Below are 13082 nucleotides of genomic sequence, written 5' to 3'. Positions count from 1 at the left end.
CCGAGTGTGAAAGAGGAGCAGGAGCATCGCATCTGCCCCCGTGCCTTGTGCCAGCTTTTAAGGCAGCGCATGTAGCAAGGCTTGGCGCGGTCGCAGCGGTGCTTTGCCGTGGCGCTCCCCAGTCTAACCCAGGGAGCTGCTGCGAGGAGGGTGATTTCAGCAGTCCGTGCCGTCAGCTGGGTGGGCGAATTCAACAAGCTGCAGCGCGTTGTCTGAGGAAGAGATTCCCCAGCAAAGCTGGTGCTTCTGATGGAGAGCAGGAACCACAGATACAGTATGAGGTGCAGCCCAGTTTTTAGTTGGGGCACGTGAGAAAGTCCTTGTCTAATTTTATTCTTCAGCCGTGGCAGAAGGTCTTCCTCCTTCCAGACGTGTGTGCTGGCTCTGAAGAGGGAGCTCTCTCTTCTGAGCTGTAAGAGGAATCATTTCGTACCAGACACAGATCTACTTCATAATGGTGGGCTCAGAGGCGAGCCTTTTATCTCGGGTCCAAAAGCTCCTGCTACTTCCCCACCTCCAGAACCTCCTGGTCCTCTGGTTGTCATTGTTGCAGAAGAGCATGTGAGGGTTCCAGTAGTCCGGCCCTGGTTTTGACTGCAGGTTGGTAGACAGCAGCACTGGCACAAACAGCTTTGTGAAGAACTGCTGTGCTAGCAGCCAGCCCTACTCTTCTTCCCTCAGGCTCCTTTACTCTCCGGTAGCTTTCTAGCCTCAGTGTGCTTTATCGCCTCCAGTACGTTGCCACCGGCCACCCCGCTGATGCTGGGAGCTCTCTGCACGGCTCTGTGCTTCCTGCCTGGCACCCAGCAAAGCCCAGCAGGGACCCTCAGCCCTGCAGCGGTCGGAGCCTGTTGGGTGTTCCTGCTCTCTGAAAAGCTCAGAGGTGGTCTCCATGCCGTGGTGTTTGTAGTGAGGACAGTGCAGCTCTGTCTCCAGCTGGCTCTCGCTGTCGCCTGCTAAAGCTTGGGCAGAACGATGCAGCTGTCGGCCAAGGGCGCGGAGCAGGTTTCTCACTCCACCCCCTGGGAAGCCAGCGCAGATATGTACCCTGAGACGTTTTGGATGCTGGGATCAGTTTAGCAATGGGTGTCTTTTCCCCAAAGAGCTGTTATTAATAGCTTGACAGTAACCACTGGCTGTGAACGCGGCGCTGGAACCGCCCCAGCAGTGGAGGCAGGAGCAGAGCAAAGGACACGTGCTCCGAAGTTGGTGATGGTGTCTCCCTTCATGTCCTGCAGCAGTGAGATACATGGATTAATTTTAAATGCATTGGTAACATATGGGTCTAAAATTATTTTGTGCTATTTAGAACAAGTCCTTTGAGCTAAGGCTGTTGTAAATTCTAATTAGTCTATGCTAATCTCCATAATAAGCCGCTATTTCTAATGCAGATCTAACTGATGAAGTCTGACAGCATTTTCCACACTTATTTATACGCTGGCAGCAAGCTGGCACCGTGCTGCTATCAGAATGTTTGCTCAGGTTACGACAACTCTGTATTTTCTGTACTCTACAGGGAGTTTGTATTTGTTGCAGGCTTGTGCCTGTTCTAGAATTGCCGCCTTATGCCTCTCTGCTTCTGTTTGTTTATGCAGAAAATAGGGAAAACTCCTTCAGCCGTTCCCGAAGCTCCAGTGTGTCCAGTATCGACAGGGACTCGAAGGAGGCGATTACCGCGTTGTACTTCATGGAGTCCTTTGCCCGAAAGAACGACTCTGCCGTGTCCCCCTGCCTCTGGGTTGGAACGGGCCTCGGAATGGTCTTAATCCTCTCCCTCAACCTGCCTGCTAGCGACGACTCACGGCAGTCGGAGCCAGTCATGGTGTCGCCAAGCGGTAAGTGCGCAGCTCTTTGCCCGTTTGTTATCTCTCTTGGTACAACAGGGGGAATAACCACTGGATTTCGGATGGCCTTTGGGGCAGAAATTCCTCAACACGTGAGGTAAGAATGGTCGCCCCTACATAGAGGGCACAGAGGTAAAGAAAGATGCTCGTGAGAGACCCGCAGCTTCGTGAACCGAAACACGCCGGTTGTGTTGGCTCTGAAGGTTGCCTCGTGTCGTGGGCAATGCGACATGTTTCTCGTGAGGACAGAGAAATCAGCGGAGTGCCTTCCCCATGTGAAATTACAGTCCTGCTGCAGCTCTGCTGCAGTCCTGCCCGGGGTGCTGCGAGCAGTTCGGGTGTCTTGCTCTCAGAAAGCTGCAGGGAAGCAGAAGGGAGTTCAGCAAAGGAAACAAAAATGTTGGCAGGTTGATGTACCAGGAGAGCTCCTGGGCCGAGTGAGGGACAGATGGTGTAGCAGAGAGAACAGAGGGCGGTGAGAGGTCAGGCCTGAGGAGAGGCGGTATGCACTTTGGATGTTTAAAGTAAAATAATGACAAAAATCAGAGAATGCACAGGAACAGAGGTTTTCCAGTGCCGGTTTGTTTAGAAAAACAATGCTGGAAGGTCACCAGGCTAAAAGGAGCAATTTTACTGCTGGGGAATAAATACCCTGCTAGTATAATGCAGAGATAAACACCAGCCTGTCTTTGTGGTACTCAGTACACTATTATATGCGCTGTCTGATATCGGCTGCCTGAGACTCCTTCAGTGCGGGCAGCCTGTTCACCTCTTGTGTGGTCGGGAGGAGCCGAGCAAGCAGGACGTGTCACCTTACCTGGGTTAATGTCTTTGCTCTGTTTACAAAAGCTGCATGGCAGCCGTGCCACGCGCTCACGGTTCCGACAACCGGTTTAATTGTGGTGCCAGTGCCGGTGAGAGGAATTTGTGTTTTGCAGGCACAGTTCTGACACTGAAAGGAGCTGTGCTGACCTTCGCCTGCCTGGACTGCATGGGGACGTTGACACATCCACCGTATGAGGTCTGGAGGGACCCGCACAGCGCCGACGATGGTGAAAAAGCAAGGAAAAGGAAACTTGTCATGCATTCCCCTTCCTCCTCGCAGGATATGAGTGACCATCAATTTGCAGTCATTTGTTCAGAAAAACAAGCCAAAGTCTTCTCATTGCCTTCCCAAACATGTCTTTATGTCCACAACATCACCGAAACGTCCTTTTTATTGCAAGCAGATGTGGTCACCCTCTGTAACAGCGTCTGCCTGGCGTGCTTTTGTGCCAATGGGCACATCATGACACTGAGGTACTTTTCTAACTCATCCTGTGGAAAAACTAAGCAAAGAGGTGGTGCGGTGCCATCACATCCCGCTTGTGTTTGCCCCAGGGTGCCTGACGTGCTGCTTTAACCGCCTGGTGGGCACACTGCACGCGCTGCCCTGCCCACTGCCAGACCCTTCCTCAGCCTGTCTCCACGCAGGGAGCCAAGGCAGCCGCACGGCAGAGCAAACTGCTTTTCTTCATAGCAGTCCCCCACCCGGGGCAATTCACGGCTGGTGACTTTTAACTGTCAGAAAAGCAAACCCTTACAGTTTTGCTGAGTTATAGGAGGTTGGGTACAGAGGAGTGCAGAGACACTCGGCCGCTAAAGGGTCCTGCTGAGCCGGTGTGAAGCAGCAAGTCCCACTCCTGCCGTTTCGGACGATTCTCTGCTGGGAGCGCCTGGGTTCCCTGCCTTCCCGTCCCCGCCAGTTTGCTGGCTGAGCAGTAGCCCCCCAGTCGTGCCCTCACCCCTGTTCCCTTTTGGAAACTGCTGTCCAAAACCACAAACTGGGAGAAGCTGGAGGGCAGCAAAGGTGACGGAGGAGCCTTTGTCCCCAGGGTGGAAGCAGGGCCCTGCCACCCCACTGTCCGCAGGCGCCCCTGCGGTAACAGGGGACAGGCCTTGCCCTGCGAACGGCCCAGCCACGCGGCACAAGCACGCCGTGCCGCGCATCCCAGATCCCGGCAGTAGCAGGACCCTAAGGGTCATTGCAGCAAAGCGGCTGGGGCGTCTCCACGCAAGGAAGCGAAGCGTGGCGGGCAGGCTGCGTGCTGACAGCAGAATTTTTTCAGCTTAGAGCTGCAGTTTAACTATTCCAGTTACGAAAAGCAGAAATTTAAACGTTGGTTTAAAATGCAGCCGTGGAGCGGGCGTACGGTGCGTGGCGGATGGTGACTAACGCGGGTGTCTGCTTCCCTGCAGCCTGCCCAGCCTTCGCCCGCTGCTGGACATCAACTACTTGCCTGTAACAGACATGAGGATAGCACGGACCTTCTGCTTCACCAACGAGGGGCAAGCTCTGTACCTCAGCTCCCCCACAGAGATCCAGCGCCTGACGTACAGCCAGGAGATGTGTGACAACCTGCAGGTAGGGCTCAAACGCTGCCAGCGCTGCCCGCCTGCTGCTGCGGGGCGGCCCGTGGTCCGACTCGGGTCTAAGTTGCCACGTGTTTGCTGCTAGTTTAGTATGGGAAGCAAAGGCGGCGCTGCGGGAGCCGGGCAGGCGCCTTCCTCGCCACTTGCCCTGGCTGAGTGATGCCGCAGCAGCAGAGGGAGGGCAGGAGCTCTGTCGCTGTTTGGGCTTTTTGTTGTCGTTGTCACCTCGGTCCTGTGCCCTGACGGCTGGCCCGAGCCTGTGGCCTGCCCACAGGCACCGCAGCCTCTGCAGCTGGTTGCCCCAATGCGACCCTTCGCAGCCGGCCCCTCTCGGCCCCTCTCGCGGTCCTGCTGCACAAAAGATTTCATTAAAAACGACTGAAGGGGAAGAAGGGGAAGCTGCAAATGGAGAGCAGCTACAGCAGCTGGTACCCGCGTGTGTCCAACCACACAGCAACTGCCTCGGCAAAAGTATGAATTCCTTCCCATATTTTTATCATTTTTTATTTTAACTCTTAGAAGTGCCTTAATACCTGCAGCTTTCAGTAGATGGGTGGGAGCATGAGACAAGCCAGTGTGGTTAGGACAAAAAATAGGCTCTGTTTTAACATATTTTTAAATTATTTGCCATTGTTTTTACTCTGATAATTGGTACTCCCCTTCTTCCACGAGGAAAGCATCTCCCACTGTATGTTAAAATACCATAGCTATAGAAATGGTCTAATTAAAATAACTTATTTTGAGGAAAAGATCTTTACAATGTTAGGTCTGGGCTGGTTATATTTTACAGTGAAAATGCAAATTAAAACTTCATTTACTGAAGAGGAGGAATTGTGAGAGGTTACAGGGGGAAACAGGAGTAATGAAAGAGAAAAAAGCAGGGGGAATAAGTGCTAGGTGATATAATTAGTAATGAACTAGGATAGAAATGTAGAATAAACGGTCCTGCCAGCCCTCGCTGTGCCCTAGGGAATGGCAGCGCTGAGCCGCTCCGCTGGCGTCGCAGCACTGTTTGTCCCGGGCCTGGAGCAGCCCTGGGTGCGGGAGCACCGCGCACCAGCCTGGCTGCATCGCAGGAGACGTTATTTTGCAGGGAACTGATTTTAAAATTATCAAAACGTTTGCCAGTGGATCTTAGAACTTGGCCCTGCAGTGAAAGGCTGTTACAAGCCAGAGTGTTTTTATATATATATTTATTTTTAATTAACCTTAATAGCCTCATATGACAACCAACCAAAGGGAAACACAGCCCTTGCTTCTCCGTGCTGCTGGACTGTGGCTGCTTAGGCCTTGGCTTTTATGCAGAGAGGACGGCGAAAGGCTGGCAGAGTCATCAGACGTGTACAAAAAGCAGACGCCCCAGTGTCGCCTGCTACCGAGGATAACAAACCCAGGCTGCGCGAGAGCCTCCGCTGGGGCGCGAAGGGCTGCGGTCAGTTTTCTCCCCCGAGCAGGTGACTGTGCAGAGGAGCGGGAGGGGTGAGTCACCCCCAGGAGCCAGCGCCGTGCGCGGCTGCTCCAGCTGCCCGTCAAGGCCTGGGCGAGCAAACATGGAGCTGAGCCACAGGGCAGCCGCCGCGCCCCGTGCACACACCTCAGCCGCTTCCAGCGCCGCTGGGCTGCGCGCCTGCTGTAGCAGCTCCGCTCTGGAGAGCCCGCTTGTCCTACTGCAAATCCATCGGAGCCGGGCGCTCGGTGGCTTGGCTGCTCCGAGACCCGGCACCGTGCCAGCACCTTCAGCAGACGTGCATAGCGGTACTGATGGCGCTGCCAGCGTGCGCAGTAACGGCGGGTGTGTGCAAGATGATGGGATTTTGTTTAAAAAACCACCCAAACAAAACCCACAAAACCCAACCAAACAACAAACAACAAAACTCTCTGAACTCTGCTAGTGGGCGCTGAACTCAGGGACATGACACAGGGCAAACAGAGAGCGACTGCCCTGCTGCCTGGATAATCACTAAAGCAAAACACATAATTCACAACAAATTGATTATTCAATTACAGTGTCTCCTCTGCTCTTTCTGTAAGCGAAAGGTGATCTCATCACTGCTATTTTCACTCTGTACTGCTTAAAATTTTTTTTCTCTGTAGTCCTGAACGTAAGACCGAGCAGTGACAAACCAAGCCCCTTGGAGAGCATGGGTGGATCTCGTTAGCCCAAGTATTTGCCTGTCACGAAACGCAAATGTTAAATACTCAATACTGTTCACGCAATGGACTCTTTTAACATTAGTTGATTCGATTTTATGTGTGTGGCTCGTTAATGCAAATAAAGCAAACACCTAGAGCTGCCTTCACCTCACTAATTTTTCATGTGGACTTTTGTCTGACTTTGCTAGGACATGCTTGGGGATTTGTTTACTCCTGTGGAAACACCAGAAGCCCAGAACAGAGGCTTTCTCAAAGGACTTTTTGGAGGAAGTGGACAAGCTTTTGACAGAGAGGAGCTTTGTAAGTAATTTGCGGTGGTGGGATGGGTGTGTATGTGTGTGCACACGCAGAAATTAATTTGGGGATTCCCTGCACCTGTCATCTAGGGATGGAGTGGTCTGCAAGATTTAGATCACTGATGAAAAAATAGAGATGGCATTGTGGAGAGCGGGAATCGTGCTTTGCTGTGACTCCTTCACCTTGGCAGCTTCTTTTGAGCAGTTGAGGGCAGGAGCCCACGACTGCACAAAGCAAAATCTACGCATGCCATCTGCATGTCGAACGGCGTCAGTGCTGCGAGGCTGCAGCTCGAGGGCAAGAAGCACTGAGAAAGCCACGGGCAGGACCTCACTCCTGTCTCTGTCCGTTTCTCCTTTGCAGTTGGCGAGGCCACGGCAGGAAAAGCCTCTCGCAGTCTTGCCCAGCACATCCCTGGATCAGGCGGAATTGAAGGCGTGCGAGGAGCCGCAGGAGGCGTCATTGGGGACCTGACTCGTGCGCGCATTGCCCTTGATGAGAGAGGACAGAAGCTGGGGGAGCTGGATGAAAGGACTGCCAGCATGATGGCCAGCGCTGAGGCGTTTTCCAAACATGCACACGAGGTAGGGGCGCCGGCAGCACCCCCCAGCACTAGGAACCGCCAACCCTGCCACCGAGCCTTTGCTTCCCTTTGGGAAATCACGTATGGTTCTCCCAGTCACGCTGGTTCAGGTGCACTCACATTAACCCACATGCCATTTTCCTGCTCCCAAACAATGAGGATGCTGAAAATAACCTTCACTGCACACCCCTTCCTTTGGTGTGTTCAGAAATGAGCATCCATTGTTAGCTTCTCGACTTCGAGCTTCCCATCTCCTGCCTTTCTCGCTAATTCATTACAGTTTCTTTTTTTTTAAGCCACTTCTGTGCAGTAGGGCAGAAAACAGGTAGGTGGGTGTGTGTGCAGGAGCCTTACAGATCTCCCCGGGAGGAGGAGGAGAACATTTTAGCACAACACCACGGTAGTTACACCGCACAGGGCTGGCCGGGAATACACAGCTTCTGTGCTGAGAGCTGGAAAGGGAAAGCTCTTCCACCCCACGCTGTTAAGGCTGGGAATTGGCTACAGCGAATTTCTTTGATTTTATGTTTATGAAACAACATAAAGAACACTTCCCAAAATGCACATTTTTCATTTAAGGTGCATCACATCTCAGGACAAGACCTTGACATTTCTGTTGGCTTTTGTAAGTGTGAGGCAAAAATATGCAGGAAGAATGTGCCCTGAAATGTGCAAAAAGTTTATATATTCAGGGCACATCTACCGTGCTCCACAGATAAGCTCCTTTCCATAGGCGGAAAAAGCAAGTTCCTGGTTATTCCCGTCCCTCTGTACTTTTTGCAGAAGAAAAGTAGTTAAAGCTCCTCAGGAAAAACCTCTAATGAACAGCAATAGCACTATTTCCTTTATTTATTAGGTTTTTTTATGTAACAATTATGAAATCAAATAGAAGGTCTCAGTGGACTCAAGACCTGATGACAGCGTTAGGGAGGTACTGCATTGCCCTTCCTTTTTTACTTGGGAAGTTTGCAACAGTTAACGGGGCTGTGTCAGAGGCGATACCTCGTATCTGTATGTGATATCTATGTGATACCATGTATCCATCTGTTTGTTTCCCATTTCTGTAGGTGATGCTGAAATACAAGGACAAAAAGTGGTACCAGTTTTAGACTTTCAAAGCAGCTGCTCGTGGCTTTATTAAGAACTCTGTTCAGGGAAGCAACACTCATTCCCAAACCTACCCGTCACTGGCCAGAGACAGTTTTTTTTCTCCTAGAAGACGTTTTCCTGTTACTGTTATTGGATTCATCACAGTGGGAGTCAAGGAGAAATTTTACAGACCGCGAGACAGAAGCTGGAACCGTGTGGGTCTTACTCCAACAACGGGCTCACGCGGTAGCCAATTTTTTTCCGAAAGGAACTCAACCATCACTGTGGCATGTAGTTTTTTCAGAAGCTGTAGGTATGAACTGTGGGGAGTGCATCTGGTTAAAAATATTCTGTACAAACTCGAATGTTAATGCACTTATAAAACTTTGCATGACTAATTGACCTTTAAAAAAAAAAAAAGAGAAAAAGAAAGCATGTTGTGACTGAAGAAAAATGGGATTTATTTCTATTCTGAGGAAAAGAATACCCAAAAAATACTTAAATGGCAAAAATCTTTATTTTTTAAAAGTGACATTACAAAAAGCCAGTACATTTCAGGCATGTTTGCTACCATTCTCAACAAAAAATGTGTTGAGCTGCATTTTCATAACTCTTACTTATTTCCCTTGAAAACCTTTGCTTGAAATCAGTGCTCTTAACGCCTACCAGAAGAATAAATAAATACAAAATCCTATGCCCCAAATTTACAGATTTATCCAAGTAGCTAGACAGGCACTATCTGAAATGTCATTAAAACGTGAGCGTAGAGGGTTTATTTGCAATTCAGAGCACATGACACGTCCCCCGTATCTATACTGTTTAAAATGTGCTCTAGATTCATCACCGTTGTCCTTGAGGGGGGCAATGGCCTTTTTCATCCCCGTGGTGTCTGTACCACTCGGTTGCCTTATTTCTCAGTAGCAGGAGTAGAAAACCAGCTTAGGAAACCGCTTCGTCAAGTGGGGAAAGGCAAGAAGGGAAACCACCGTCCTGTCACGTTCTGTCTGCAGCCGCTGCTCAGCACCTCGCAGAGCAGCGATTTTTCTGAAGCGCGCGGTTGAAATTATGTGAAGGAAACCGCCCAGTGACCCCCTAAAGCTGGGGGGGACAGGTCACAGCAGCGAGATAAGCGACGGGCCCAGGGAAGGAGCACGAAAACCAGTTGTCAACACAGGGTGCTGAATTGGCACAGACGTAAAATGACACCATGGGTGAGTGACAATTGATTTTCTGCTCACGCTGCTCAAAGTAATTTTCTTTTGCTTCCAAGTAGCTTGTTTGTTTTCAACAGCGAACTCTGCAGAAAACCGCCCAACCTGCAGCTACAGGAGAGAACCGTAAGTAGAACCAACTACCTGTCTGCGCAAACAGACCCCGTGTCCGTGCACGCGCTGCAGCCACGGCCGCCCTCAGGAGCCTCACCGCCGCGCGGGACAGCCGGTAGTGAGAGATTTTCCCAAGACTGGCTTGGAGACAAGGCACCGAGGGCTTGTCCTCATGTGCCTGGACATGGTTTCAAATTAGAAAAGTGAGGAAAAGGTGGAAAAGCAGCATTTAAAAATTTTCTGTACGAGAAGAGTGACAGCCTCTGTTCCTTCAAGGAGCCCTGACGGACGCTCGTGCAGGACCCCCCTCCTCGCCCGGGTCTCACCCCCCGCTCCGATGCTCTCTCTCAAAGATGCCTTTCCCGTGTCTGTCCTTTTCTTACTGTAAAATGGAGCCCAGAAAATTGTACAGTCCACAAGTCTGGCTTCACTCAGCCCAGCTGCACAAGTTAAAGGGTTGGAACAGATTGGAGATGTTAAGTTTTAAATTCACATTGTAGCACAGCAGGAATTTCATGCTTTACAGGATTTTTAAGTTTCTCTATAGGCAAAATCAAAATGATGGCTGTGACAGGTCTGCCGAGAATGAGACTCCACAAGTTCTCCTCTGTGACAGCAGAAACTGCTCTGTAGTTGCGAGAGCTGTAAAAACTTGTTGGGAAAAAGGTCAAAGCCCAAGCAACGCCTTGGTTTCTGCTGAGAGTTACGGAACTGGCGTGCCCGTGAGCCCAGGGGCTGGCTGTGCAGACGGCAGGCTCACCCCTCGGCCGCGAGGAGCCGGGCTGGGGGTCGGCCAGCACCAGGCCCCCAAAGCGCCGCTGTAACCAGGCATCTGGAGTGAGAAACGAGACCAACGTTACAGCAATTCTGTCTTCTCTTTAAGTGGATATTCGCTCCGGCCTGGACTCCAGACCCACTCCACTAGTCTCTGGGCAACAAAATCAATCAGGGCAGCACTCAAACCCTCCCCCCCGCTTTCCAGCCCACCCTCCTCCTGCCTTCTCTGCCAGCACAGAGGAGCTCAGCAGCCCTCGTTCCTGCCAGGCCAGGGCCGCTCCACACCTGGCTCTGCGTTTGCTTCTGCGGAGCTGGTGCAGGTGGCAAGGCCGGTACCGGTTCCAGTGTGGCACTGGTGCACCCGAGGGCTCCAGGGCCAGTTCCCACTGTGAACTGGTGTAAGGAAGCAGCCGGCGGAGCAGGAGCATGTGGTGCTCGGGCAGCGGCCGCTTCAAGTCAGTGACAAGGAAGCTCCCGGTTCTGCCTAAGTTTTCGGCTGCACCTTGGGTGAGTGGCCGATCCTGCGAAGGATCCCCCTCGCCTTGATTTCGGTGGCGATGTCTTCAGGCTGGAGCTAGAGCTCGCTCGCTTGTTTGAGAATCACATGTAAAAATTTAAGAGCAACTTTTAATTGCTAATCACTACAGCACGCCCAGAGAGAAAGGTGTCTTCAGCAAGTCTTTTACACAATGCCTGACTGACCTCGGCTGCCAACAGTCTCTAGCTTAACACCAGGGGAAAAAAACACCTGCCAGTAGATTTCCATTTGCATTTTTATGCAGCAGAGAAAGGAGAATTCAGCATCCCTCAAACTTACAACTTACCATTTTTAATACTAAACTTTTAAGCAACTTTTCTCTAGTACTCCCCATCAGGTCACAGCTGTATCTTGCTTTCCACTCTTACACATTTTACATATTTCCAGACAGTTACAAGTTACTATTTCTGTTAAGTTCACCACTTGTGACTATAATTACCAATTTTCTTGTAGTCTGTAGAGATCTAAAAAGTTGTATATGTTTGTATATAGAACATTCTATATATATAAATATATATATGTAATGTATATGTTGTATAAGTTTGTTAGTGCACACTGTTAAATGCTTTCTATCAAGATTTACCATGTATGTTGGGAAAAAAAAAAAATCACTTAAAAACTTCAGTGAGGGAGGAACAACTCCTGCCAGGTTGGTTATTGTGAAATGAGGGGGAGTGTGGGATTTTTGAAAGGCCGGACCTGAACGCTCCTAAAGGCTGTTAAAGGCGTAACGCTGCAGCGCACCAAGCAACGAGCACAGCACCTGACCTCGCTTGCTGTAAGAAAACTGAGGACAGGAGCTGGCGCTGGACTGAAATGACGTGCTTTCACCTTTCCCACTCAGACAGCACCGCCTCAAGCAAAATCCCAAACTTTGCTGTAGCTCCAGCGTCGCAGTCCTCAGTTACAGCAGACCAGACTGGCTGGAATTACTGAGAACGCTGTTTGTTCCCTGGGATACCCTGTTCCCTCACGTCCTCCCTTAGAGAACTCTCGCTCACAACCACATCCCAAACCCAACACACGGGACGGCCAAGCGCACACGCACACCTCTGGGTTTGACCAGATGTTTTTAATCTTACACCTAGAGCTGTAGAGAGGCAGAGCATGCACAGAAGACACATGGAAGTAGGCTATTTATATGTTTTCAGAGTTGGCAAGTCTTCAATGACGTACAAGCTATTTAAAGATGAATAAAACAAAATCCATTCCCAGAGTTTTTAAGTTTCAGACCTTGATTTAAAAGACATGATAAAGGAAAATTTGAGAATCAGGTTTTGTTTTGTATAATTACCTATTTTCTAAATTTTTTTTACAGTTCAACTGTTTACGTCAATTAGACGCTCCCTGAATTACCAGAATAGAGCTTGTTACACAAATATTTAACAGAAGTACTCTACTGCACATACTGTATAAATGTATCACATAAAGAAATTCTCTAAAACAGTTTAGCTATTCCTTTTACAGAAGCCCTTTCACAGCACAGCATGCGCACTGTAATGAAGATGGGCATATAAAAACATTTTTTCAGTATATAAGTGAAGAAACCACCACAGCGTAAACAAGAGCTGTGTTCAGCCTCAGGACCCCTCCATTTATAAACCGTGTGTCTTGTAGCACAGCCAAAAAGCCCGATTTCAGTTAATTACGCCCCTTAAATACCCCCACCCCACCCCCAATCCTTTTCTATAGCCTAAAGGTGGAGGCAAGCACAGCATATTTCAGCCTTGGATGGTTTTTTGCCTGGGTGCGGTCTCAGTAAGAACACACTCTCTCCCATTGAGGAACTATGTGTGGCCATTTGTAGTCAACGCTTCATCTTAGGTGTATAAGCAATAGTCACGTAAATGAGTGTTTCCATTCACGTGTTTTGTTTTGTGATTAAATCAACAAATCAAACATTGTACTTTTTTAAATAGCGACCAATATGCAGATTCAGTGTCAAGGAAATGGGGACGGAATATGCGTGGGGCTCGTTACCGGGCCATTACCTGTCTCAGAAGGAAGGCTAACCTGGGGTGAACCACACAGCCCTGCGCTAACCACCTCCTGTTCCACAGGGA

The 13082-nt window shown here is 50.0% G+C and overlaps 1 protein-coding gene across 4 annotated transcripts in view; it reads left to right on the top strand.

Annotated features, from left to right (window-relative positions):
- STXBP5L (syntaxin binding protein 5 like) overlaps positions 1-11547 on the top strand; it is a 209063-nt gene extending 197516 nt beyond the window's left edge. For all 4 annotated transcript variants that reach the window (XM_040597097.1, XM_040597095.1, XM_040597094.1 and 1 more), the window contains 6 exons: positions 1596-1835; positions 2783-3143; positions 4083-4248; positions 6599-6710; positions 7071-7291; positions 8358-11547. In XM_040597097.1, the coding sequence (XP_040453031.1) occupies positions 1596-1835; positions 2783-3143; positions 4083-4248; positions 6599-6710; positions 7071-7291; positions 8358-8399 (1142 nt within the window). In that variant the 3' untranslated portion in view covers positions 8400-11547. The remainder of the gene's footprint in view (positions 1-1595; positions 1836-2782; positions 3144-4082; positions 4249-6598; positions 6711-7070; positions 7292-8357) is intronic.
- The last annotated feature ends 1535 nt before the right edge of the window (positions 11548-13082 follow it).

The sequence above is a fragment of the Falco naumanni genome, chromosome 5 (genome assembly GCF_017639655.2).
Source record: "Falco naumanni isolate bFalNau1 chromosome 5, bFalNau1.pat, whole genome shotgun sequence".
NCBI lineage: Eukaryota > Metazoa > Chordata > Aves > Falconiformes > Falconidae > Falco > Falco naumanni.
This window is presented reverse-complemented; position numbering and strand designations above follow the sequence as displayed.